Below are 27,654 nucleotides of genomic sequence, written 5' to 3' on the forward strand. Positions count from 1 at the left end.
TTTCTAGCTCATAATATCACAAGGAGAATGCTATAATAAACTAAGACATCTCTGATCATATGCTAAAGGTGCATATGTAGTGTGCTCATGATAAATCCATTTATCATTAGAGGCAAGTTTAAAATACAATTTACTTGTTCCAGGTTCCAAAAAATTATGTTTGTTGAACTAATTAATATATGTCCTGAATTTTCAATGTTTACCAGTTCCAAAGTAAAGGGAACTTGTGTGAAAACACTGATTTAATTCGTTTGTGGTGAAGAACTCATGTAAACACATTTAATATATACAACTGCTACTTATACCTGCAACGTCAGCTCAGGTTAGGAATTTTGCAATGCATACTTGCCCTAAACATATTGAAATTCATCAACAGGTTTTTTTATGAATCTGGATACTGCATCTTCGGGTCAAGTGCACAGAGCGAAAAATTCCATCCCTGGTTAAGTAAATCACATGCTTCTTTGTAGGAAACCATTAAATGGAGCTGAGGGTGAGCATCCAGCCCATAGCACAAGTTCAAAAGTAGCCCTTCCATTATGGATCCACCCAGTGCTTTGAACTCTGGAGCAAAAAGGCCTGGCTGTTTGTCTAAACCTTTGTTTTCAGATTTTCCTCCTGACTCCTTACATGTAGAGCTGTATTCGACTGTGTGCAAAGTAAAACCTTTCATAATCTGATTTTGATTTTTTTCATACTTTCCAAACACAAGTAAAAATTTAGTTTCCAGTGTCAAATAAATTAACCATTTTAATTCTGCCTGGCCAAACCCAAACTGTAAAAAATGATCAAGTTTACTAATTTGGATGGACTAAAAATATAAAAAAAATTACTAAAAAAATAGACACAACCCTTGAATTTCAAAAATTAAAAAATTTTGTAAGAAAATTGTCCACCCTGAAACTATTTAATATTTAAAATCTTACAAAGCTAAACTCAAATATGAAAGTGGAGAGCCAGTATCCTTCCAGCTCTATTGCATCTTCTGCATACTTTATACATCTCATTGTATCATTAGTTATATCATTTTGCTACTGCTAAATACAACTGGACTCATTTTTCAATGCACACCAGCATTTCATAATGACAAAGACATTTTAATTTAAAAGTAAGGAGAACAGAATGTCCTACAAGTATTCCACGCAACAGAGGGACTCTGAAATAATTCCTCTCTCTTGTTCAGAATGACAGGGTATAACAGATTCATTGCTTCCACACTTGCTATCTTGCAGGTTATCCCTGACTCCTGAAAATAAAATTTCTAAATTCACTTCTCTTAATGCATGAAAATTACCCCTGCCCTGCACAAAACCTGTGGTAAGAAGCGAGCAGGACAGTGGGACTGAAGAGATTTAACCTTTGAAGCTCATGGAGTTGTTGTGAAGCCCCTCCGTGGCATCACATCACACCATTTTTGTGGTCAGAGAGAGGCAAAATAGGAAAAAATAATCCCCAAGGTCTGTCAGTGGTCTCAGCTTTACCAAGCCAGCCCAAGCCCCTTTGTGTCCTCTCCTGTGGCCACCAGGAGAGTGGCCTCTGTCACCCCTGGGGCTGTTTCTGCCGCAGCTCCTGTCCCTTAGCATGGCACAGTGACAAACCCACAGCACCTACCCCAAGTGTCAGCAAGGGGAAGGACATCAGGCAGGCAAGGGGAGAATCAGGAAAATATTCTACATTTTTAAGTGAGTTATTAATTAGGTTGAGGTCTTTTGGCCAAAGAATTGCTTTTCTGATGATATTTGTACAGCACCATTCAACTGGAGACCAAAATTCTGTGACTTTATGTTCTCAGCTAGTGTTGGTAAACAAAAATGTTGTATTTTCTAGTTTGAATGCACACGTTCACCCTCCTCCTGCTGCTGCACACTGCTCCTTAGGGAAGGGGGAAGGTGGCATTCCTTCTGTGGGACTGGGACTTCCCTCAGAGCTGTTATTCCAGGGGGGCTTATTCCAGTTGTGTTAGCGCCAAGTGCTGTAACTCAGAGACACAGGCAGGGCCTCGGAGTTAGGCTTGAGTTCATCACTCCTGTGGAGGCACAGCATGGAGAAGGAGATGTGGAAGGTTTTAGGGCTGCCAACTGCAGTGCTGAGAGGCTTCTCTCACCCTGAACAGGGCAGGAAACCTTGAAAAGTCCAGAAAGTTCCAAGCCAGGTTTAACAAGCGCTGATCAGCTTCAGCAGAGAGTTTAGCTTGTGGCAGGACCCACTTTATGTCTAGTCTAAATCCAAGAAAATCAGAAGAGGAGGGGGAAATTAAAGGTTAGCTCTGAGTATCAGGCAAGGTGCGTTTTTTTCTAATGTAGCCTTAATGAGTTTTGCCATCCTATATCTACTGACATTTTAATAACTGCTAAACCCCTGAAAGTCTCCCGAGGAGGTGCACTGATACTATGATGAGCATAAAATAAATGCATAGACAGACAGACAGATATTAATAATTTCTTTTTACTGATGTATGCATGTATATTTGTATAATAATATAAAGCTTTCAGGGTATTTTACCCCTATTCAGCACAACAACATTTGCTTCTATCAGTCTAATCATAAATACAATTATTCTTGAGTACTCTATTACAAAAACCAATAAACTAGGCCTCAATAGAGATTCTGAAATTACTTAACTTTTCTTTAGAAAAATATTAAAACAGTATTATCACATCAATGAGAAGAAAAGACAGGAAGATAATAAAGTTATGTTAAACCTCCCTGTATTTACTCATGTGTGAAACAGTTATGTCTGGTCACATAATTGCAATGGTTCTGAGAAATATTTCATATTTTATAATGAACATTAAAAGAGTTTGTGGATCATTACTTTATATGAGTTCCAAAGTTATTACATAAAACCCAACAGGAATGGTTATAAATTATTTGATCCTCTAGTCTGGCCTTGGTAAACATAACATGAAGGCTGAACTATCTGAGCAGACAAGATTCACGGTACCAGGTAAAGTTCCACTATGGTCAAAAAAATGAAGAAAGAAATACCTGGGTACTTGTAAACAAGACTCTTAACTTTTTTTGTGTTGTTTTAAAGAAATCCTTTTCTACAATGAGCTTAAACTATTAAAAAAATTAGAAGAAAATATTTTTCCAGAACAAAGAAAACTTGCTCACAGGCATGGACTATCACCTACCAATTTTGCATTATCATAACCGTGGCCCTTACGTCACTGGCAGACTCTTGAATTTACAGCTCAGTATGTTTTTAAAGACTATACTTAGCCATGAAATAATATCACAGACAATTATTTGATTTTTCAAAGAATCCTGCAGAGCAACCCATTGAAATATGAAAAATAAAAAAATTACACACTTTAAACAATTATGAAGAATTTTTGTCTTCAAACTCCAATGGGCAGCAACATTTTAATTAATGAGTGATCATTTGCTCTGGAGATAAATGTAATACTAAATGAATTCTGGTCTATTTTGCCCTCTCAGCTCATCTTTGTCTCTAGCTCCTGTTCTTTGTGTCAAAGTACTTTGTGGATGTTTTTGTTTTGTTCTGGAAATGTCTTCTAAGAATATTAATATGGAGAATTATACAGTTATGCATGCACAACATTTAATAAGACTGGAAAACATGTTTAGATATTCTGGTCAATTTGCAACATATCTTTAATGCAAATCATATCTGAGGCTCAAATCCTGCAAATTTCTGCTCAGCATGCTCTGTGTTTCCACGTGCAAGAAGACTCTTTCCTTGAAGGAGTTATGGGGAATACTTTTTGGCTCAGGGCTGGGTGGTGGGGCTCTGTCCTGGTTCCGTGCCCTGCTGTGGTTTCCAAGCCATGGCTGGTGGGAGCTGGGAGCACTGACAGACCCAGAGCAGCCCCTGTTGAGCCAGAGCTGGGGACTCTGCCTGCAGTACCTGCTGGAGCACAGCGCAGTCAGTCCTCACTGACCACTTCGAATTTTTTTTTTCCCTTCCAGAATTTCAGGAGTTGTATTGAAACACTAAACCACGCTGCCAGAGGCACTTAGGCTCTGCAGTCTTTCATCACGAAACACTTAGGCATGAAAATTTCCTGCCTTGTGACTCATCTGGCTGTCTGATGCCAGCCAGGAGTGCCTGCTGTGCCCTGGCCCTGCTGGAGGAGCTGCCAGGGTGGCCATGGTCCCACCTGGGAGCATCTCCTCACAGAGCAGTTAGAGTTTATTTCTAGGTTTGATATCACCTCCTGTGTGACAGCTACCCTTTGGGAAAGCGCACACTGAGCCACCCAAAACTGTTCTGTGCTTCAAACAGCTTACAGTTATCACTGGCCAGTTTTTATTAGTGCTACTAATTCTCTGTTACCTTGTTCAGTTCCTGCACCATGGTTATTCACTGCCACAACTTTTTCAAGCTGCCCTCACCTTTGCCTCATTCTTTTTCTACACTTGAAGGCATTAGCTGTTTCCATTTGTCAAAGTAGTATGCAACTTGTTAAATAACTTCCTTTTTACTTTTTGGCTTTTCAGGAAATTTCAAGGATAAGTGTAACCTCACCGGGAAATTCTGTTTGCCCATGTTCTCTGAATTTTTCAAGTGATATTCTGACTTCTAGCAGCATCTCTTTGCATTAAAAATATACAACCTGTAGTATCAACACTGAAGGATTTTACAGAAGACTCAACCCAATCTGTGCCATAAACACAACTTTGTGTGAGCTGATGGGGACAGGCATAGCTTGAGAGAATGAAGCAGCAAAACTTTCAGGGCTGGTCTGGGGGAGGCAGCAGCCTGTTTGAAGTACTTTGCTTTTAGAGATAATCTGTTCATCTCAGTTTTTCTGACCAGCATCTCTAGGCCATCTGTGTCGTATCCTCTAGGTGGTGCTGATACTGCACAGCTCCCGCTTCCCCACACAATGAAAACATTAATTTGCTATGAGATAATTTTTGACGTAAATGTAAAATGGTGCCCATTCGAACTCAGTAATGAAGCATGGTGCATTTCTACAGCTCCTAATTTGACTAGTTAAATGACTCCATTACGTGTCTAACAGACAGAAGCAAATAATTTCTGGTCAGTTGACGCTCACTTATCCGTATCATTTTACCCTGAAAATAAAGTCTCTAATCTACAGTTTCTTTGTCTTAGTTTTTTTAATATTATTAAAACAAACATACTTAAATAAGAGAGATTAAACCAACACAAACTAACAATTAAGGCTACAATATGGAAATCAAGTTTATATAATGTGGGAGGATGGATAAAAAATAAAATTAAATAATAAATTAAGTGATTGCTTATCTCTGTTACTTTCAGCATGAGATTTGACAACATTGCTATTTAGGAAAAGGAAAATATCCATCTATCTTTCTCAAATTTTGAAAACCATTTTAAATGCAGCCTGCAAGTCTGCCTATAAAACTTCCATGCACAACTTTGAGAATGTTTGGAAAGACTCTTTACAGTACAGAGCAATAAAATAAAAATGTTGCCTTAATAAATATCAGGTGATGAATAATTTTGCCCCGAGGAAAAAAATGGTTAATGCTGAATCTTAATGTTCCTCATCTAAACGCTTTTTTCTTCCTGCTAAAAACAAGTTTAGAATTAAAGCATATCACTTTACACATATTGCATGCATATTAGCGAGACACAGCTGCTTATGCCCTACTCTTAAGAGCCATATGATTAAGTTATGGGATATCAGATAATCCAAAGTCCCTTTCTATTGGCCACCTTTTGCAGACAAAGGCTTTTTAGTTTTAAGTCCATTTAATGACAGAATGTCCAATTCTATAAATGTGTGAGTAATTCCAGTGGAACACCTGTGGCTCTCTCTGCTAGAATATAGAAGGGGAGATATAAAATGTCATTACAGTAACATTCAGTGTCTGACTTTAGCAAAAAATATTCGCAATCAAGGCTGCCACTCCATCCCTGATGTATTCCATCATGCTCAGGTTTCCATGGTCTCAGAGAAGTGAGTGTGAGCTTACATACCATATGTGGTACCAGCCTTCCTCACAGTGGGGTGAGCTGAGGACAGAGCAGCAGTTTTCTGGTTGAAGTCACGGGTCCTGTGGGCTCACTTCCACCATGGTTTGTGGGGACAGAGGCATGTGACTCCCAGCATTATTTGTAAGGGAAAAGTTAAAGTGTTCATACTACTCTTAAAAGCCAACCCCTCCTACCCCCAAATCCTGTACTTTAACTTAGTCATAGTTGTTTTTTTTTTTTCTCTCCCCAAAGGTTTAAACACTATTTGAGCAAGTTTTGTATTATTACAAGTTTCTTAGTGACAGGGAAGAGGGACAAACTGATTTTGGTGCATCTGGTGAAATATCCAGAAAACCTGAGTCTTCTATTAATGTTTTTTTTTTGCAGTCATGACAGTGGAAATGTTATGACCCAAATCTAACCATGGAGAGTTACATTAAAATTAATGGACTTCTTCATAGTAGCCATTCTTCAAACAGAAGCAGCATTCAAGGAGTTAGAGTTGGATTTACAACTAAAATATAAAGCTCAATATCGATGTTCAATTTCAGCAGGGTTAATTTTGAGAGCATGCTGGAAGTGTCAGTGAATCGCAGGCTCACTGCTGCTCTCGAGGAAGGCAATGGCAAAACTCCCAGCTGACTTCAATGAGAGGAGGAGCAGACCCTGAATGGAATAAAGGAGCGGAGGAAACAAGTCCATACGGAAATGGCAAGTATTCAAAGATGAGTTCATATCAGCAGAAAATACACATGCGGCCTGACAAAAATACATGGAGGGTCAGAAAAGCCATGTCTGTCTTGGGAAATCCAAAATAGCAAAGCAGAAGGTCTCAGACTGGAGGGGAAGGATGGTCTGGGGGCAGCACAATGACATCAGCAGGATTGCTGGGATTATCAGGGGCTGGGATGCACATGGAGAGGATGGCACGAGGCCACCCTTCACTGCTCATACACCAACCAACAAGGCGGGCACCCAGCAGAGATCTGCCACCGAGGCGGCTGCAAGCACCCACACAGGGAGAGGCTGTAAGGACAAGGGAGAATAATAAATTGAAAAGCTGAAGCTGTAAAAATGCACTTCTTCAAGCAGCTGAAGTCTGAAAGAATACTGCAGATGGGATGACAGCCAGAATCTGGAAGGAAGAGGCAGAAGCAAGGGGATACTTTAGCAAATATCTGTGGAACATCTTTGGAAGCAGGTGAGGTAGCTGTGGACGGGAGGACTAATGTGACACCTATATATAACAGCAGCTCAAGGGAAGATCAGGGAAATTAAACACCAGTCAGCCTGATTTCAGCAGTGGGAAAGATATTGGAAACACTAATCAGGGACAAAATAGGGAAAGTTATGATTTAATTAAAGATATTCAGCATGGATTCACAAAAGGGAGATCATACGTAACAAAACTAATAGAATATTTTGAAAAAAAGTAACACCCCATGGGAAAAAAAAAAACCTGCCGAAAAAACAAACTCAAAAAGAATCAGAGGAATCCATGACCATGATTTACGTGGGCTCTCTGAAAGGTAGTGCCACATGATCCCCTAACAGGCTACAACACCGTAAGTTCTGACGAGAGGCTGAGCTAAATAATGCATCACGACCCGGACAGCATGTGAGGGCACAGTGCTCTGCATGCTAACAACGAGAGCAGGGTGGGCAAGGGGAGAGCTGGCCTGCCCCAAAGATCACTACAGAACCTCAGCTCATTCAGCTTCTATTTCAGCAGCAGGCAGAAACGGGATGAAATTTATTCAGAGTAGGAAATGGAGGAGAAGCTGCAGACAATTTGAATGAAGGGACAATATATAAATAAAGAAATCCAGCCTGCCTTTTAGTGAGCAGGGAAAGTGATGGGATATGATTCAACACAGAAAAAATGTCAAGTGACATAGTGGTAAGAACAAAAGGCAGGCAACACTCGCCGCTCTTCTTAGTGGAGGCAGCAGGGGCAGAAGCAGGGTGAAAAATGAGAAATTAAAATCTTAAGCCTAGAACCTAATGTCAGCATAAAAAGAAGCAGAGATATTTCTGGAATTTCCAAACTGGCTAACTGCACAAAATCATTCCTATACTGATTAACAGGACAACAAGGAAATATTTTCTTTTCATACCCTAACTTTGGCTACCTTTATCACTGTGCCTATGCAAAGCATCCAAGAAGCCAAGTGACAAAATGATCCCAAATACTTAGAATCCAAAGGTCAGTATTTCTTAGAAGCCCAGGTAGGGATAACATCACTGCTGAAGTAGCCTCAAGTTACAGCCCCATCTAACAACAAGTGGGCACGAGCCGAAGCGAAGGAAAAGCAGGCACTAATGGAATTTAAGTGGAATTTCTTTACACAGAGATGATAGTCAATGTCACGCACAACCCAGGGCAGCATTAGCAACCTGTGGAAAAATATTACACCGTGACTCACTCAGAACAAAAGCCAAACAGTGCAATTATGTTCCTGACTTTTCATCCTTCAGTACTTTAAAACTATGAGTGCTGCTATTCAAATGAAATATTATAAAATAAAGACTGTTAATTTGTATCATGGGCCAGGAAAAAATGTAAGCTGGCTCAAATCTGCAAATGTCCATGCACATAACATGTGAATGCAGGTAACTGAGAGGTACCAGAGGATGCACAAAGAACCACCCCACAGCTGAGCTGCTGAGAAGCCCCACTGGCCAGCAGCCTCTGCAGTCTGCCCTCATACCCAGCTCACTTCAGCTACTTTGATGGGGAGGTTTATTATTTCTCATGCAAAAAATATATCCTGAAAAAGGGCCGTAAGGGAATACTCTTGAGTATGTTTCTGCCTTAAAAACCCAGCATGCAGTTACTAGGAATGGGAGGCCAGAAATTCTGTTGCTCCAACCACCACGGGAACAAATGGGATTTACACGCAACAGTACAGCCACAGTGCAAGTGACAGACTGGAATTACAGTTGTCTGTAACTCACAGGACAGCCCTTATTGCCTATCTCATAGTGCATGTTTATTCTTGAGTGTCTTCAGGGCTACACCTTCAGGGTATAGCCTTAAAAAGAGTGATTTGTAGTGGAAGTCCCAAGAGATGTGACACTGTCACTCTCTGCAAGCACAGTGTGATAAATACTGGAAATACACAGATCGCAAGACAAAGAGGGGGATCAATAGCAAGGAAGGAAGGGTGAAGGAGGAGACAGGAGTCAGTTCACCACACTCAAGCAGCAGGACAAGGGCTCTGTGTTACAGGTGCTGTGTTCTGGCTGTCCCCATCTGCCCTTCCCTCCCTTTCTCCTTGGAAAGTCACAGTTCTTCCGAACAGGACACACACATTATTTCTTTCCCATTCTGTATCTAAACATTACAACATCCCACTTCATGCTGGAACACAAGGTGGGTTCAGAGCCTCTTGCAGGGTGGAGAGGGAAGGTGGGGATCCCACTGCCTACCAGCACACTCCCTTGGAGTTACCCAAAAAACAGGACGGTTGGTTTGGGCAGTGCATGACACGAGGATATTTTGCTCAGAGCAAAGCAGACATCTCTGTCCACACTCCCACCACCCATCCAGGGAAAGGACAGCATGAAGTTACAGCATGGAAACTCATATAAACAGCACTAAACTTTAATTCACAACCGAGCCCAGCGCAGAGCCCCTTAATTACAACCAGACCCATGAATGTGAGGTGTCTAGAATGAAAACAAAGTGTTAAAATACCTGTCTGGGATTTTTCTTGAAAATCAGTCATTGAGAATCATCTGTCAGTAAGACAAAATTAATTACTACATGGAAAATTGGAAAAAAAAAAAGCAACATAAATTTAAATATTACATAATATTACAAAAATGTTCATAAAATCCCACTGTTAATGATGCATGTTCACCTTTCTAATACTCAAACTAACCAAGATTATTATACCCAATTTGCAATAATCAAAAATAAGAGGAAAAGAAAAGACTTTTTTTTAAATTACTTTGTCTGACTTTAGAAGCTTTGGAAAAAGCCTCAAATTACAGTAACTTGCAAAATTCAGTCATATTTTTGAATACTGTTCGAGGGCTGATGCTGAAGAAATTGCTGAAGTCTAAATGTTAGACATTTATGCTTAACAAAGCTAGTAAATAGAAGCCTTAACTACTTCATTCACTCAAAGGCAATTATTGCACTTCTCTTGCAAGTATTTTACTAATTTATGCATAGTTAGTCTTACTTAGGCATTAAATCAATTACTGGTAATATATTAAATATGTTCTTAAGTTTAACATGCAAATATAGTTCTGCACTGGAGTTTTAAGGCCTTTTTTGGAGACATTTGTACGTGTTTACATTAAAGGGGCTTTAAAAATTTGGCAGCAAATAGATGCACAAGTTTCTTACAGCAGAGATGCAAACCTCCCACACACCCCAGGCCAGCACCCAGATGCTGCAGGATTGAAAGTCAAGAATCAGGAGAAACACCTTCCACCTCCAAAAAAAGGTTAAAAAATATATATCCTAGACAGCATATTATATGGAGTGTTGCCTCCAGCTGGGATAATTATTAAATTAATAATTTTTTAAAAAGCCACTCAACAGTCCTTGAGACATTAAACCTGAACACCAAAAGCTAACAGGATGATAAGGAGCAAGTTCAGCAGAAGCTGGCTACATTCACCCCTGTAAGGCACTGCTGGGTGCCTCGAGTGAGGGGCTGAACAGACTTTTCCTTGTGGTTCCAAAGAAGAGGCTTTGGCACTGTGCAGTGCACATCCAGAAGGTATATCTGCCTCAGGAGTAACTCATCAGAACCTTGATAGGCAGAGCTTCTGTTGGTAGAGGAATGGGTATAGAAATAATAATTTTTTTTTTTAATTAAGAATACCTTGATTTAGCAAAAAGCTTAGAAAAAAAAAATTAAGTGTATACAACCGTTCATAGTCCTCTGCACCCAGAGGACATCTCCCAGCTGACTGGCAGATTGCTGCTGGTAACTGCCCCTGGCCAAACCCAGGTATCCCCAAAGCAAAGAGCCTCACAGCTCAAAGAGCAAGGCATGGGCACAGTGTCTGCTGTGACAAACAGACACCATAAAGATCTTCCCTGAGGATGCAATACCTCTGTGCTCCCTTCCACAAAACTTCCGGAAAAAAAAAAAAGGAAAAAAAGCCACCAAAAAACAACCAAAAAACCCCCCCAAAACAACAGCGACAACAAAACACAAAAAAACCCCCGAAAAAACCACAACAAAAAAACCCAACTTGAATAACAACTGCTAAGGCTGCAGAGTCAAAGAAGTCCTGTGTTAACAGTGCAGAAAGTTGGGGGTGCTCACACAGCAGGGTGCTTTTGAGGAAGCTGCTCATCCCCACCTGGACCAGTACCAAGAAAATCACAGTTCCTTCTTGGACGCAATTTCCTCAATCAAGAAAGCTGAGACTACAAATTGCTATTAAGAGTTGGAAGGAAAAAGTGTCTTTTTGTTGAAGACATGAAGGGGAGGGGAGAATAGTAAAGCAGCAGAAAATGGGGATTGGTTGCCAAACTGGAAAAATCAATTATTCTACTGAACAACAGTAGTTACAAATATATCTGCCTCTACTCCCTCCTCCTCCTCCTCCATTGAACAAATTGTTAAAAGAACCAACAATCTGTTGAACGACAAACCCCGGTATGGTGTCATCATTTAAAAAGTGAACACAGAAAAGGTCTTGTTAAAAAGGAGACACAAAGCTGCAGACACAGTTTTGGATTCGCCCTGGGTGAATCCCTGTGTTCGTTTTGTTGAGTTTAAAGCAGCCATTCTGAACGGGGTGTTTGATCATATCAATGCAAATAAATGCTTGAAAAGCACCCAAAACAGCCTAGATCATGACGATAGTGTTTGGACTCGTTCCATCTAAAAGCAAATTCCCATAGCCACTTACCCCCCCATGCAAGATCATCTTCACTTGGTTGGTTGGGGTTTTTTTAAAAGCATATAACAGCATTGTCTTTGGTCCAATTACTGCACTTTTAAATGCAAAATCAGGCTTCAAAACCAACTGATAAATGCTTCTCTTCATGCAGGATGAATAAAAACCTGGTGGTGACACACCAGGTTGGCAGCATTGTAGAGCAAGGTCCTGCCGGTTTCTTTGGAAAAATTGTTCCAGCATTAGAGGCGGACAAAGGCAAATAGTGGGAATTTTTCTTCTCTCCCACATTGTCGATTAGGGGAGCGTTGAGTGAAAAGGGAGGTGTCAGTAAGGTGAGGCTGAGGTCTGGCTCAGGCAGGGTGGTGCTGAGAGCAGGGACCCGATGGGCAGCAGCAGGACTGGGCACCCACAGGCACCTGCAGTATTCTCATTTCTTTAAGGAGCTTTTGCCTCTTTACTGTTAAAATAGTGGTCTGCTAAAGGTCAGGGATGCAATACTGAGAGATAATGAGTATTTCCAAGATAAGCCAGACAAGTGATATGCCACACCAAAAGACCATGGTCAGCACACCATTACAATGGCTCCTGGTTTGGACATCTCACACCAAGGTATGATTTTTTAACATTTCTGGCCCATGGCAAGTGGGTTTGCATGTCTGTTAATGAAACAGGATCTCATGGCAAGCTTCAATGCCATCTTTACACTTGTACTCTCAGGCACTTACTACAAGGAATGCACTCCTGCCAATATACTTCATTTGCCAGGCTGATAAAATAAATAATGCTGGATGCCGTTTTTGCTTTCTTTTCTTTGTCAGATGACTACATAAAAAAAACACGCTGAAAATCTAAGAATCTTAATAGCTGTTGAGCATTCGGCAGATGGTACTATCTAGACCCAGCTAATTGGAGGCCAAGCAGTCTAAATCCTGGTTTCAGAAAGGGAATAAAATTTAATAGTGAAATAGCAGGGTGAAAACAATGATGAGAGAATTGAGGGGATCATGCATTCCCTTTGCTTGGAAAATAAAGGCCAGTTACTATTCTTGATGGCAGGAGGTTTGACCAACGTGCCAACAAAAAACCTGAACTTGATTCCCCATTTATTCTGTAGAAGTGCCATTTCAGAAGTCATGTGTGATTTACTAAGGGGCAAAGGGATACAAGTCAGGAATTTTACCTTTGCTCTACAAGACTATCTTTAAAACAGCAAACCATGGAAATTAAAGCAGTTTCCAAAACATTTACGCTAAGAAAATATGCCACAGCTGAACTGTGCATAGGAACTGCTACATTCTGTTCATACTTTTAAAGCTATTTTTTTAATTCTTTCTAATGAGGAGAGCTACTTTTCAGGGAGGAAGGCACAGCAAAACTGAAAAAAAGGAGAATGATTCCCAAGTACAAAGTGCAATGAAAGGCTGTATATGCTTTTCATGTAAGCATACATTATGCCTTCCATATTGTTAAAACTTGCTCATCACTGAACTACTCTACATGTAACTAAATTACAAATGGCTCAATGATAACAAAACATAGCAAATTAAGACAGAATCAGGTCAGACTTCTGTTTGAATTATCTAGCTTTGTCTCTAACCTGGCACAGTATTTGGCCACAGTCAAAAATACGTTAAATACACAGAAGCATATTTATAGACATACACATATATATGTCTATGTGTGAAAAAAATGCATTAATAAAAAAAAAAAAAAAGACAAAATGCACAGAAGGCAAAATCCAGGTGCCAAGGGGATGAGGGGGAAAACAGGACACATTTAGACTGAGAGTCCTTAATTTTGTGTACAATCAGAACCTGACCCCGCCCCCCCCCCCCCCCCGCAAAAAAAAACCCAAAAAACCAAAAAAAACGACACCCAAGAGCAACAAAACAAAACCAAAGCACATTGAGATGCAAGACAAAGGATTTGCATCTTTGGATACCTGATTTGATCCTGTCATCAGGGAGGTAGACACCAGCTCAGATACTCAGAGACTGTGTGAAATTATAGACAGAAATCACAGTAAAAAATGCTAAAGGCAGTGATCAGACTAAAAGGTTCATTGCAAGGAGAACGTAGTAATACTGCACATTAATGAAAGCCTGGACCTATCACCTGCTGTAATAATTATCATGCTAATATGGGGGGTTGCCTCGGTTTGTGGTTTTTGGCATTCCCATTACTACCAGAAACTGCAAATTCAAACACTCTATGTGTAACATAAATGAAAAGATTCTCACCTTAATGCTGTGCAGAAGAAATAAATTATGTTTGGTTTTCTTTTTTTTTTTTTTTTCATTTTCACTTTTAAATTTCCTTTGACTGGGTGAACCTCAGGCTATGGAAATGCACGCAGGTATTGCAGCCGCACAGATACCAACATACAAATCTCTTCTGTACAGGAAACACATCAACACTAATCCATTTTCTGTACAAAATGTAAAACTTCACATGTTCTGTTCAAGCTCATTACTGACTAGTATCTTAAGCTTGTCAAGTGTTCTAAAGAAGCTTTCCAAGAGAAGTTTGTAGTTAAGCATATGGTAAGCTCGTCCAGTCCATATGACTGGTTGAGCATCGACCACTACTGTTGATACAGTTTCCCTCAATATTATGACAGTATTTGTCAATGAAAATTAAATTGCTGTCAAACTTTTCCCACTAAACTTACAGCACAGCACTCAGAGAGAGCCAGCTTCATGACTCAAGCCAATAAGGCCTCTTTTAAACACTCCTCTCTTTTACCCATTTGTGGAAAATTCCCTCTGGATTTATTTCTGACATTTGCAATAACCTATAAAGGCTTTCCAGTGCTTTCTGTGGAAAAATTCTGTGAAGCCATATTTAATGCATTTACTGTCTTTTCTTATAGTCTGTGAAAATCCCACACAGCAATACCTAGGTGATCTGTATGGGCAGGTGCTTACAGACTGCAGAACGTGTGACAACACTGTGCCAAACTTGAGGAATCATGTCGTGCTCATGTGCACAAATATCTGCTTGAAGTTCGTATTTGAGGGTCAGGGAATAGTCACATAATGAGAAAAGCCTGAAAAAACCTAGACCAAATAGGTTCAAAAAATAACAATCACAGTTTTATTATCTTTGAAATAATTCTGAGGAGTTGGTGAAGTATTTCATGTTTTAAACAAATATGCTGTGGGTTTCTTCTTCGCCTTTTAGCTTTGCTTTCAAATGCTGCAAAACAATCCCCACAAAAAAAACCAAAAAAAACCCCCAAAAAACTTTATAGCTTCCTAAGCAATTATGGCAATGAAGGCTTTTTCTTAATAAATTTTAAACTTAAAAAAAAAAAAAAAAATTTAAAAAGTGCTATTATAGCTATTTCTATGGGGTTTTTTGGTTTTGTTTTTTTAACATCACATTAAAAAAAGGTGTAATAGAAATGTCAACAGTGAATAAGCAGTCTAGGAAGAAAAAAATATTGGAGCGTATACCAAGAACACAAGAATGGCATTAATTGCAGTAGGTACTGAAAGAGAGTTACTGCTTTTAGTCCATGTTTTTACCATCTCCCTTCTACCTATGAATCTGGTTTCAGCTACAGGAAAATACTTCTAAAGATTGATTTATATAATCATTCTGGAATTGGACTTCTTTGCTGCCATTCTCCTGACTGCATTTCCCATTAGCTGACACTGCCAGTGCCTCAGGACCAGCAAACCAACGCTATGTGATACTTGCTAAAACATGCACCACCCAATTTTAGACATCACCCCTGCTGGTGGTGCCTATGGTGGGGAGCAAGTCTGAGTTTGGGCTGGCAGACCCCACTGAGGACATCCCAAGGCACGTCTCACATTTGGCACAAGTGATTTTCAGAGGCCAGGAAAAGCTGACCTGCCCTGGGAGGCTCCTGGAGGTGCTGGGAGGTCTGGACTGCAAAGGTGCTGCCGTGGGAATGGAGCCCATTCCAGTCCAAGCTCAGCACCATGTGGGGCAGCTGCAAGCCCAGGGACCAGCTCACCCAGGGGTTTTTGTCTGCAATTCTTATTGTGTCATGAAAACAGTCCTCCTCAAAGAGATGGGCTTTTCCATCCAAACACAGGAGAGAGCAAATACCTTACGTCTCCATGCCCTTCCACAACCAGGTGCTTCAGTTTGATTTTTCTGTTCTAGCACATCAAGCACACATGAAAATTTTGATGCGGTAGAAAATCAGAAGTCAAGATGTTTTTCTAATCTGGGGCTGCAGAATTACAAATCAGCTGCAGTGAGGATTTTCTTCTTTAGTGATCCTTTTGTAAGGGACAAGGGATAGTGCTCAAGGTCATTGGCTTTTGTGTTTTTGACGAAATTATTTGTCTGCTTTTAAATTCAATGGGCAATTTCAGTAGCAGCCACTTCCAAAAGCCTAAATTTGGCAGTTTGTAATACTTAGTCAGTCTGTTGGGAAGGCAGCAATGTCCCTAAAATACAGATATGGAATTAAAATATGGAGCAGAACAATGACTCTATTTGTCTCTTATATGGAGACACATACACAGAGATTACTCAGATGGAAAAAGGGATATAAGAAGAATCCCAGAAATGACAAGTGCACATTAAGCATCATCATGTTTTAGACTGAGATATTTCTTTGAGAAATTATTTGCAACTTGGAGCTGTACCTCTGCAGCACACACATGGCTTGGGTATGACGAGCAATTGGAGCAGAGATTAGCTGGAGACTCTAGCAGAGAAAAATGGGAGAAGGCTGATACATATCTATGTTCAAAGGTGATAATGTCACCCTGGCCCATCACAATTTCAGTAGGCTGATGGTGGAATTTTAGCCTCTCTCATATCGAGTACACAAAGAGGTACATCTTGGCAGTATAACAAAAGCCAATGTGGGTGGCAAGGTAGCTGCAAATTTAAGCATGAATGCTCTGGATGTGGGGGCTTGCACCTGATTACCAGATGCTTCAAGCAGATGGCCAGGGAGAGGAGAGAACAAGGCTCATGGTTGCTTTGATAGGGTTACAAAAAGCACCAAAACCAGGAAACAGAAAAAAAGAAAACTTCCCTGACTGCACAAGGCATCAGATCAACAGGGCTGCTGAGACACAGCACACTGCACCAGATTTGGGAGGTGAGTTCCAGAGTCAGGCTGGTGGTTCAATATCAGCAGCAAGACTCATAGAAATGGGGTTCAGGAGAGGGGAGCAAAATTATATCTATATTACCACCATGCAGAATAGGGAGCTGCTATTTAAATACAGGATTTCCTTGGGGTTTTCCACCTTGGAGGAGTTCCTCCATAGGAGGCTTTGCACTGATGTATCATTTAGTACATGTGGGAATCAATAGGCTCTTTCTCTGGGGCTGGGACTGATGCTTTTAGGAATGATTCCCTACAACAGTCAGAAGTGCCAGAGCTTGCTAAACAAAAAACCAAAAGAAAACACATTACAAAGGAAAAATCAAAAGGCTCATTCTGTTCAGTGGCAAGGTTTTGGGAAACAGCATTTCAGCTTCACACAACTGAGTACAAATTTGAGAATTTGATTCTACTTCACCCTGATGAGTAACCAGACAAATTTCAGCTGAGTAATCCCCCTCAATGACTTGAGCAGCATTTGTGTAATGGGATGCCTGATCCTGCCTCAGGACCATCTGATCTGGCACTGTCAAAACATGATTCTGGTTGGGACAGGGAGCAGGGGACCTCCACTGACAGCCACAAGCCTTCCTGCCCTGATGTCCCCATCGGTGCACTGAGGGAGAGGGTTACAGTGCTGGTGTAAACCGTGGGTAACCAGTGACCTGAAATCATTAAAAATCTGTGCTCATCACATTTCTCAGGAGGAGGTGGCTTCAGCTGAGTGTCTTGGCTAACCTCCCACTCCGATCACTGCACCCTGCCAGCTCCACTGCACTGAGTCCTTTTGGTTTAGTATTTTATTCTTCATAATTCCTTCCTGGTATTTCTGACGAGCACACAGGATGGAGAGCAATGCTCTCCGAGGGCACCATCAGCCATCAAAATGGCTCTTCCACACCTGAGCACCACAGAATCATATGGCAAAGATAGAAACCTGTCACCAAGCACCTGAATACAGCATCCAGCTGACAAAACCCCCATGGACCTGCAAGGCAGGGGCTCGGGCCCTCATTCAGAAACATAGCTTCATATCATGCTGCCAGCCTCCACAAACCTGCCTCTACACCAGCATAAGGAATGTTTGACTGGTTATTGCAGTACAAAATACCTAATGTGCTGCAATGGAAGCACAGAGCTGAGGTTAGGAGTGATGTAAGGTGGTACATTGCCTTCGCGGCTGCTGAGCCCAACAGCCCCCTCTTTCATCTTCCTGGTGGTGGCAAACAGTGATCAGGAGGTTTGGTGCCTCCAGGCAGGGATGTACAAACCCTCTCTGAGGAGGCTCACAGCGGGAACTGCCATCCCCTCTATCACAAATGTGCGCAGAGAGAGGGTTCACTAAATTCCTTACCCCATCCCAGCCATGGGGATGCTTTATTTGCCATCCAACACCCAAACAGGCCCCTTTCTGGGGGGCAGTCCCCTCTGCCTCCCCACACTCAGGAGGCACTCAGGAGGAAGAAAGGGTGGCAGGGAGGCAAGAACGGGGAATCTCACTCGCTGCGGCCTCTCCTCCTCAGCGTGTTAATCATTACAGCTCATCCGCTCAGCACCACTTTTTCCTTCTGCACAAATAATTAAGAAACACCTGTGTTCTTTTCATTCAATAACACACGTTTCAGAGAAAGCCGCTCTTTTAAGCTTAGATTATTTTCTGTGACCACGATTCAGCTGACAAAATAACAATGACTCACTTTGCCAAGGACTGAGGAAGGAGGGGAGGAAGAGGCTGTCAATGCTAGGTTAAAAATAAAAATATCAAATAAATATTATTGAAAATAAAGAAAGAAGCCACCTTAACGTTTATCTCCTTCAAAATGGCCGGTGCCCCCATGCAACTTTGAAATCTGAATAAACTCCTGGAGGTGACTCTTTGCCAACGTTCGTGCCTATGCCAGCTTTCTCACAAACGAACAGCTTGTATCTCCATGAAAACCAATGGATGGAACAAATTGTATTAAATTATGTAAAATGATACTAAAGAGCACAATCTACCAGTAAAAAAAAATATTTAAAAATTGGAAAATCTTGTTTTTATAAATTTGAGAAAATTGTAAAAGATAATTGGGAGGGGGGAGATGATACATTTTTATTACACTTAAAGGAATGTCTCATGGATATAAGCAGGAAATGAGATTTATTCTCTCGTAGGTCAGACACACATATTTCTTCGGTGCCATTGACACCTGTGAGTTATTTAGCCTTCCTCATCCTTTAGCATGTAGAGAAATCCCATCTCTATGAAGCTGAGCATAGCCCTGTGACAGTCTCAAATTGTCCCTCCCCATCACACTGTAGGAGCTGTCAGCGCACATTATCTATCCAAATTTCTTTCTACTTCTCAGAGACCCTTTTTGGAGGGGGAGGGGGGTGCAAATAACAGTAATTAGCACCAAATTTACTGTATCTTCAGAAAATTATTAAGGATATTTTCAGCACCTACTGGAGACTTTTATAATTTAAATATCCTGATATGTCCATGCAAAGAACATTCCAGTAACTTTGCCTGAAATGGATTTTAAATTGATGATTTCCAAGCATGAGTCAGTTAATCATGAACAAAAAAGATCTGACTATTTCTGTATCCAGGGTGGTGAAGAGGGTGAGGGTGTGAGATCTTTTGGCTGGTATGAGGCTTTAAATGACACTCCACTGCCATACAATAGGAAGTCAAAATTCAAGGTTCTGACAGCCTGCAGCTCACAGAGAGCCCTCAGTGCCCCAGCCTCATGCAGGGCTGTGCCCACAGGTTGGAGGCAGATTTTAGAAAACAAGTCCATCCCTGTGATGGCAGCGGGACCTGGCTGTGGGCTGTGGCTCCTGGTGGAGTCCTTGTGCTGCAGGCAGAGACAGAGCATCCTCTGGGGCCAGGGGAGGGGGTCAGTGGTCAGTGCTCAGGTGCACAGGCAGCACTCCCTCACCTGCCTGGATCCGGTAATGAGGTGAGAAATGAAGAAGTCTACTCTGGCTTATCCTGTCTTCAATCAGAGACAGAGCACCATTAATCCAGTTTTTAAAAAAATAGGTTTGTCTACATGTGCCTAATTTTAAATCCCCCCTTCCTTTTCCTATTTTAAACCCCCAATCCCTTTTCCTATTTTCTGTCCCCCTCTCCATTGCAAGGCCTTGAAATGCAGACTCATGATTCTTGCTGCAACAGATAGTTAATTTATTCCTCAACTGCATTAACTCAGCGTACATCCAAACCTTCCTAACCTAGCTCTGGAAGGATATGCCACATGACTGAGGGTTAGCTTGAGCTCTCAGTTCTGCCACATCGCTCTCCACTGAATATCTTTGCAACCCTAAAAAAAAAAACAACTTAAAAATAAAGAAAAAAAAAACTTCTGCAGCCAGTAAAGCACATACAAGAACTGCTCAGCAGGACAAATGAGCATTGTAGCTTCCATAGTCACATACGCCACAGGGAGCCTCAACTAATTTCCACTCTCAATAGAGCTTATACAGACCTGGAAGCTTAAAATTGTTCCCGTCTTTCCAATGAATAGCAGTGGGATCCTGTAAAAAAGACACTCCTTTCCTGAAAGGCAAGAGGAATTTGAAGCCTGGGGGCTGCAGTGGGAGAAGTTGCTCTGCCCTTTCCCTACTCAGCTGCAGGGTAATCGGCAAAACCAAACACACCAAATAAACCATGGGCTTCCTGAGCAACCACTGCCAGCAAAAGAGCCCACCTGAGACTGGCAAACTGTGGGAGCTGAGGCCAGCACTGCCCTCTGGAAAGGGACAGCATGGTTGCTATTTTTGCAAACAGGTAGAGCTTTAAGAGCTAGCTCTGAAGGGTTAATGCTTGGACTCGACGAATTTGCCTGTCTCTGTGATCCAGTCATCACCACAGCCTACCCTCATGACTCACAACAGCTGGAGTTGCTAAACTGGCAGCATCACAGTGTGGCATCAGGAAATTTAAGATAAAAAACCATACACAATATGCAAGGAATCCTAATAAATTCTGGAAACTGTAGACATGTAAATCTCCAAGCACTAAAAAAGCATCCTGCTAGAGAAACTATTTTTAAAAAAGACTATTAGGAGGTGTGAAAGTGAAGCTGTCTATTATGTTTCTAAAGAAAGGCACCAAATGCTTATTTTTCATCCCCCAGAATTCTGCGAGCCCGTGTTTGACAGACAGTTAGCACAAGGTCACTGCCAGGCAGCGGGCACCCGGCCAGCGGAGCCTCCCGCGCATCACAGGGGCATCACTGGGGAGAAAACCGAACTGGCTGCAGCAGCCCCGGCTCAGATCATCTGAACCGAACCCGATCCCAGCTGCTGCTTCCTGGGCTTCTCTTCCCTACCTTTCTTATGCAGCGGGATAATTTGATATATTTTTTTCATCGTTAAAAATCCAGCAACTGCTCTACTAACGTGTTTGTTTAATGGCGTAAATTGAGGGAATAAAGTATAATAATTTAAAAAAAAAAAGAGATGGGGAGAATATTTCCTTTCCCTCTGTGTGTCTCCCACTGCAGACAATACAAATCCCACAACACATGTTTGCAGGGAAATCAGAGCACACTCAGGGCTAGAAGTGCAAGTTCGTCTCATCTAAATGATTAAACTAGTAACAGTTATAAACAAAGAGCTTTTTATCCCACTGATTTCAGGATGGGTTAGTGCTTTTCTCCAAACAGTCTTCAAATAGTTTATGCTAACCAAAATATCCCTCCAAAAACAGAGACATGCAGTGACCAAATAAACATGAAGATTACTCCAAGGGGGAGACAGCAGCACATGAAGGGAATCCAAACTTTGCAGGGCTGTGCTGGGATCCTGACAAACCCAGCAAGCTCCACGCTCACGTTTTTATCTACATAAAAGTTCTTATTTAATGTCCAACCTGCAGCAAAAATGATTCACCCAGAAACCACTTCCTTCTGCTTCAGTTCCTGTGATTTCAGCCAAAAGTGCCCTCAGATTTTTTATTTTTGTACTTTATTATCTAAACACTTAGGTTTGCATATTTATTTATTTAATTAAAAAGAAGAAGTCTAGAAGGAACTTTGAGAAAGCAGTTATCAAAGGAGATAGAGGACTCTGTGGTCAAATTTAATCCTTATCAGTTGTCTATAAACCAACTGTCCCAAATCCTCATGCCTCCTCCTTCCTGCAGCCATGAGCATGCCCAGACCTTTGCTGACGATCCAATATACCCTTCCCTAAGTACCAGGAGGAAATTTCCTGTCATGTCAAAAGCTGTTCACAGAGTTCAGGAATCAGACCCACAGTCTGTAGCAAAACTGCAGCAACACCTTTAATTTGCTTTCACATTGGCTCCTTTTTTTTTTTAAATATTAAAAACATATTTCATCATTATGATCTACATTTCCATTCACACATCTTTTTCATTATTTTTTATCAGCTAATCTAAAATGATACACCAAGTGCTACCTAAAGAGTCAGTTTAATATTACTTCTTAGAAGGAAAAGATCTGACTCAGATTTTGCTCAGAACTCACTTCCATGAAGCCACTGGAGTCACACTGGTATGAAAGTGATGTAAATAAGAGCAGGATCAGCTTTCAGGTGTTAGGAAACAGACAAAAAGAATACATGTGTATAAAATCTTACAGGTATAGCACTCTACACCTGTGATGGAATTGCTATTTAAGCACACAGCAGTTGAATGAACAAAAGAATGCCTTAAAAAAAAAAATAAAAACCCAAAACTATGTCATTGCAAAACACCATGGGAGCAATTGCTTTCTATCCCAAATGTTGCCTGAAAAATGAAGAGTACTTGGACTAATAAGGACCTTTTCCAAATTCAGTGCTTTTAAAAATATGAGGTCTATCATAAAAACATTTATACAGGTGATGCACACTTTTTTCATCAGACTTTTATGCAAGAAATTTGGCTTACATATTACACATTATTCAAAAAGAATAATTAAAGTCCTACATGGACACATATCTGCCTCAGGGCAGACCTTTTATGTTGTTTTGCATTCCACGTGTCACTCAAAAGAATTGCAACTGGGAAATGATGTTGAACTAAAATAAGACAAGAACACATTGACTAAAATTATACCCTGTCCAATTTGCTGACACCCCTTTAGACATCCTGCCATGATTGCTCTGGTGCAACCACTGTTCTGCATTTGGGTGACATTTAAACTGAGCATAGTTGTACACTGAAATCAAATAAAGGATTTGATGACTTTTTTTCTTCTCCTTTTCGATACTGAAAAGTACACAGGATTTGAAAGCAGAAGAAAAAGGACATACTTTGAGCAGTGATCTGCTTTTGTTATCCTGTCTAGAAAAAGCATTGTTGGTTTTCTACAATTAATATATTTGTGTGAGAATAATCAGATTAGGAGCTTGAACCTTGAGCTCTCATGTGCCCAAAACTCCTACAGAAGTTAATGGGGGGTTTCAGCTCATGAGGATAACAGGGCTGAGCCTTTATTCTGCAAAACCAGATTTGCCCAAGGCCTGACAAGTGAACACATTTAAGTGGCACGTTCTTTGTGTGGTTTGCCTGGTTCCACTGGCTGTGGCTTGGAGGCTGAGGGGGTGCATGGCAGCAGCCCCTTCTGGGGGTCCCTCATCCCACCCCAGCCCCTGCCCTCCCAGCAGCCGCTCAGAAAGCCAGGGGCACAGGATGAAAACCCAGGGATTTTTATGATACATTAGAGCCTTTTTTAAACCACTTAGAGCTAAATTTAACACATCCTCTGCATGCTACCCATCCCACCTTTCCTTCCCACCTCTAGCCTTCTCTTCGTCTGTTTTGTTTTCTCTTTCATTTCACTCACTTCCTTAATTAAGTTGATAATGTAATTATGTCACAGCTGTAGCATCCTCCTCTTGCAGAGGTGGCTGGATTTCTGTAACTTCAGCCTGTTTGATGATTGAGTGATAAATACAGAGATAATTGTAACTTCTCAGAAATCTTATTTATAAGTTGTAAAAGGAAGGCGCTGGCTACAGCACGAGGGGGACTAATGTTTGGTATCAAGTGGGTTTTGCTTGCTTTGTGTGGAAAGTCAGAGCTATGCAGGAGAAGGGAAGCAGCAGGGAATGAAGGTTTTTAACACAGAATTCTTAAGTGCTGGGAGAGGGAAAGCACTTCAGTTGGGGGAGGGAAAGAGACCTTCATCTTTCAGTAATTGTCAAGGCAGAGGAAAGAAAGCAGCCAGTTCAGTAAAACCTCAGCATCACCGCCCTTCCCTCCTCAAAAAAATACACAAAAGGTGTTGCATTGAGCTACTGTATACATTCTCAAATGGAAAAACCTGATACTCTGAGCAAAGGGTTCAAGTTAATTTGACAGATAACCTGTAATCAATATATTTGCCTTCCTGTTTTGCTAAAGCAAAAGAATTTCCTGTGATGCACTTGATATATGACTCTTGGTAATGAAAGAATACTATCCCTGACCTTCTATTACATATGGAAATATTAAAGTGTTTTACATCAACACATCATGGCATATTAATAGGAGACAATCTAGGGGAACAGTTAACCGAGACGAGGAAAAAGCTTCATCAACTACTCCAATTTCCAGAAGAGGATCAGAAGTACTTGCCTGTATGAACAAACAAAACATATCTACTGGGAAATGTAAACAGAGTCGGTGTGAATCATGAGACCCATCATGTTTTGGAGCAAATCTGCAAGCACATGCATATTCCAGAAATAAAATCTATTAGCAGGAGGTCAAGGTTGCACACTGAAGCAAGTAAAGAGCTAAAACTTGGCCTATCTTCTTTTGACGTTGGCTTGCTCGCTTCTTCTCTCTTCATGTGCTACCACTCAGCTATTCTTGATATTCATCATCTTTCAGCATGCACTTAGGAGACTCTTACATGGAAAACAAAGTTCTCCTCGCCATGTCTACATGTGCAGCACAGCCTGCCTTCCCTTCCAAGTGCTGGGGGATGGTTACTAAAAATACCTCTCTCAAAACATTACCATGCACACACTAAACTTTGATCTTCCAAGCTTTTTGCACACCAGCTTTAAAGCTACAATCCTCACTGATGCCTGTATATATTTCAGTTGAAAGGAGAGAAGTGGGGTGTCTTTCTCTGGCAGGTCTGATATTCTGCACAGATTTTGTCACCCACAGCATGTGCACAAAATTTTGTGAAGCTTTTTGCAGAGCGAGCTCTCCCAAGGAGAGAGATGCTTCTGGTATTTAGCATCCAGTAGGGCCAGCATTAAAATAAGGCAGATTGTCCAGACCTGACAGGATACCTCTCTGCTGGTGCCAGGCCTCCATGGGATCAAAGACATCCACCTTAGGCATACCTTCAGTCAGCCTTTCATCTGCCACAGATTTCCCCACCAGCAGAAAATCCCTAGGTTTGCACATCTGCAGGCCAGGTACAGCCATAAGTTTTACCAGGATCTCTGACCATCTTGGGTCTGACATGTGGTCGAGTCTCAAAGCAGGCTCTGACATACACACACTGCTAACACAGCTGTGTCTTTCTGAAAAACATTATAGGAATGGCTATTCTTATGTTTTCCAAGGCAGAAAAGAGACGCTCAGGTGTTGAGAATTCTATGGGTTTTCTACAGCTTTAGGGAAACAAACAGTGTGAACAGGATCCCACCTGGTGCTGTTTTGATTTTATGGTGTTTGGGAAGATGACTTCTAGCAGGCATCTGCAGCCAAGGTGCAGAGCTGGTAGTGGGCACTCCATAACTTTTTAGACACATCTACCTTTGTCCATGTGTCTGTTGAGTAACCAAGAATCAGAGACAAGTTCATTGACTCCAGTGCACTTGGTGGACGCTGTTTCTGATAATGGAATCACTCTAAAATCAAGTGAATAAACAATGTCCAGAAGGCACTTTGAGAACTTTTAAGCCGTTTTAGGGTATTACTGTTGGGCAAGCTTCCCAGCTCTAGACAGCATGGATACCTCATTACCTTTTCCATGTCACCACAGCTTTAAGGCTCTGCTCACCCTGCTTCACTTAGGTCTCTCTCAACTTTAAAAAGCAGAAGTAGAGACGGAAAGAGAAAACTCAAAAAAATCCCCCCATAATCCCCTAGGCGTGATAACCTACTGTGGTCAAAAATAACAGAAAAATATCAGGTCATTTTCACATGACTGCATTGATTATTAGAGAGAGAGAGAGAGTTCCTGAAAATGATTGCAGGCTCAACCTTTTTCCTATTTCAGGGATTCCTGTGTGAACTGAAATGGAGGCAGTTGTGCAGCCCCTTGGAGTGGAGGGGAAATTGTGTCCTCCAGCATGCAGGCAAACCAAAAAGTGTGATGCAGTCTTCATGGGAGGACTCCATTAGCAACTGCCTAAAGAATCTTCTTCCTATTATGAAATGGAAATTATTTGGAAAGAAGGGTTAAAAGTCACATGCAGGCATTCACTGGGAATTATTGTCATAGGTATGACATAGAAGATAGCCAATCAAAAAGCAATTTTATAAACATCGTTATTAAATAGTATCGTAATTACTTTAAGTACTGGAGGAATGTCAGGGTCATTTGAGAGTTTTGTTGGTGTCATAGATTTTTATCTGACACTTAGGGTATCAATGACACTTAGTATATTTATTCTGAAATGTGAGCTCTGTCGCCAGCCTAGAAGCTAATTCACATACCACCCTATACTTATACAGAAATAATTTCTGATTTTTATTTCATTCACTAAGTATCCAGCAATGCAAGCGTCAAAGCTCTCCACACATAAAAGTATGGAAGTAATTAGGGATTATGTGGTAAGTGTACAAACATAGTTTATATTACTGTGTATTAGAAAGGACCCCTTTTATAGCTGCCTTTGTCAATTTGACAGAGCAAAGGGTTTTAATGTACTGTAATAAGAAATGTAAGAGGGGGCAAAGGACAGAGTGGCTGTGATGCCTGTTTGTAAACTGCCTGGCCTCAAGGTCCTCCCTCTCTCCTGCTCATCCATGCTCCATGCTTATTCTATGGTCGTATACATTTTAACCGAGTTAATAGCAGGCTGGTGGGGGCAGAGGCTGGGGGACATCCCTTAAATGCACGTTGTCAGCTGTCTCCAGAGCTCAGAGCAATGCTTCCCACAGTACACATGATCAGCAGCAAAACTTCCATGACAAAGCATCTCACAAAAATGTTTTACTTTCTTTTTTTTTGCCCTAGGCCACAGTTCCACTCAAGATCAGGTGAAATAAATAAATAAATGTAAAAACTGCCTGTGAGGTGAACACAGAAAGGCAGAGTGACGTCCCAGGCAAGCCTCTGAGCTGACATTTTACAAGCTTGAAATTTGTAACAGGGTTCCCATGGCTTTGTGGTGGATTTGTTCCACACCTGTTCCCCATCAGGGGCAGAGAGAGCCCCGAGAGGGTGCACAGCCCAGCTTGGAACACCTCACCCCAAGCAAGGCACTACCCTGCTCCCTCCCTTTAATGAGAAACAGGCCTGGTACAAACATGCCCTATGGATATGGATATGGATATGGATATGAGTGTTATTTACTACTCAGAAGGCCAACAGCATCCTCCACTACACATGTAATAGATGACATTAGGAGTTCCGAATGTAAATTGTAACATGAAATATATACTACCTGCAAACATCCCTGTCACACTCTGTGAACTTCAGCCCAATTAAAAAACGAAATCAGCTGACATTGATTAAATGCTATTTTCATATAAATGAAAGGAAAACTATACCAACATAGATTTAGCACAATTTTAAAACAAAACCCAAAGGGTGGAAAAAGGTGGAAAAAAAAGGACCACAGC

At 41.2% G+C, this 27,654-nt stretch overlaps 1 protein-coding gene across 17 annotated transcripts in view; it reads right to left on the minus strand.

Annotated features, from left to right (window-relative positions):
• ZNF536 (zinc finger protein 536) overlaps nucleotides 1-27,654 on the minus strand; it is a 348,301-nt gene that overhangs the window by 50,005 nt on the left and 270,642 nt on the right. Inside the window, exon 9 of one of the 17 annotated variants that reach the window (XM_033069432.2) lies at nucleotides 9,639-9,679. The exons of the other annotated variants lie outside the window; for them this stretch is intronic. Coding sequence (XP_032925323.1) covers nucleotides 9,666-9,679 — 14 coding nt within the window. The 3' untranslated portion in view covers nucleotides 9,639-9,665. Of the gene's footprint in view, nucleotides 1-9,638; nucleotides 9,680-27,654 lie in introns of those variants that run through there. 17 annotated transcript variants of the gene reach the window in all.

The sequence above is a fragment of the Catharus ustulatus genome, chromosome 11, assembly GCF_009819885.2.
Source record: "Catharus ustulatus isolate bCatUst1 chromosome 11, bCatUst1.pri.v2, whole genome shotgun sequence".
Lineage (NCBI taxonomy): Eukaryota > Metazoa > Chordata > Aves > Passeriformes > Turdidae > Catharus > Catharus ustulatus.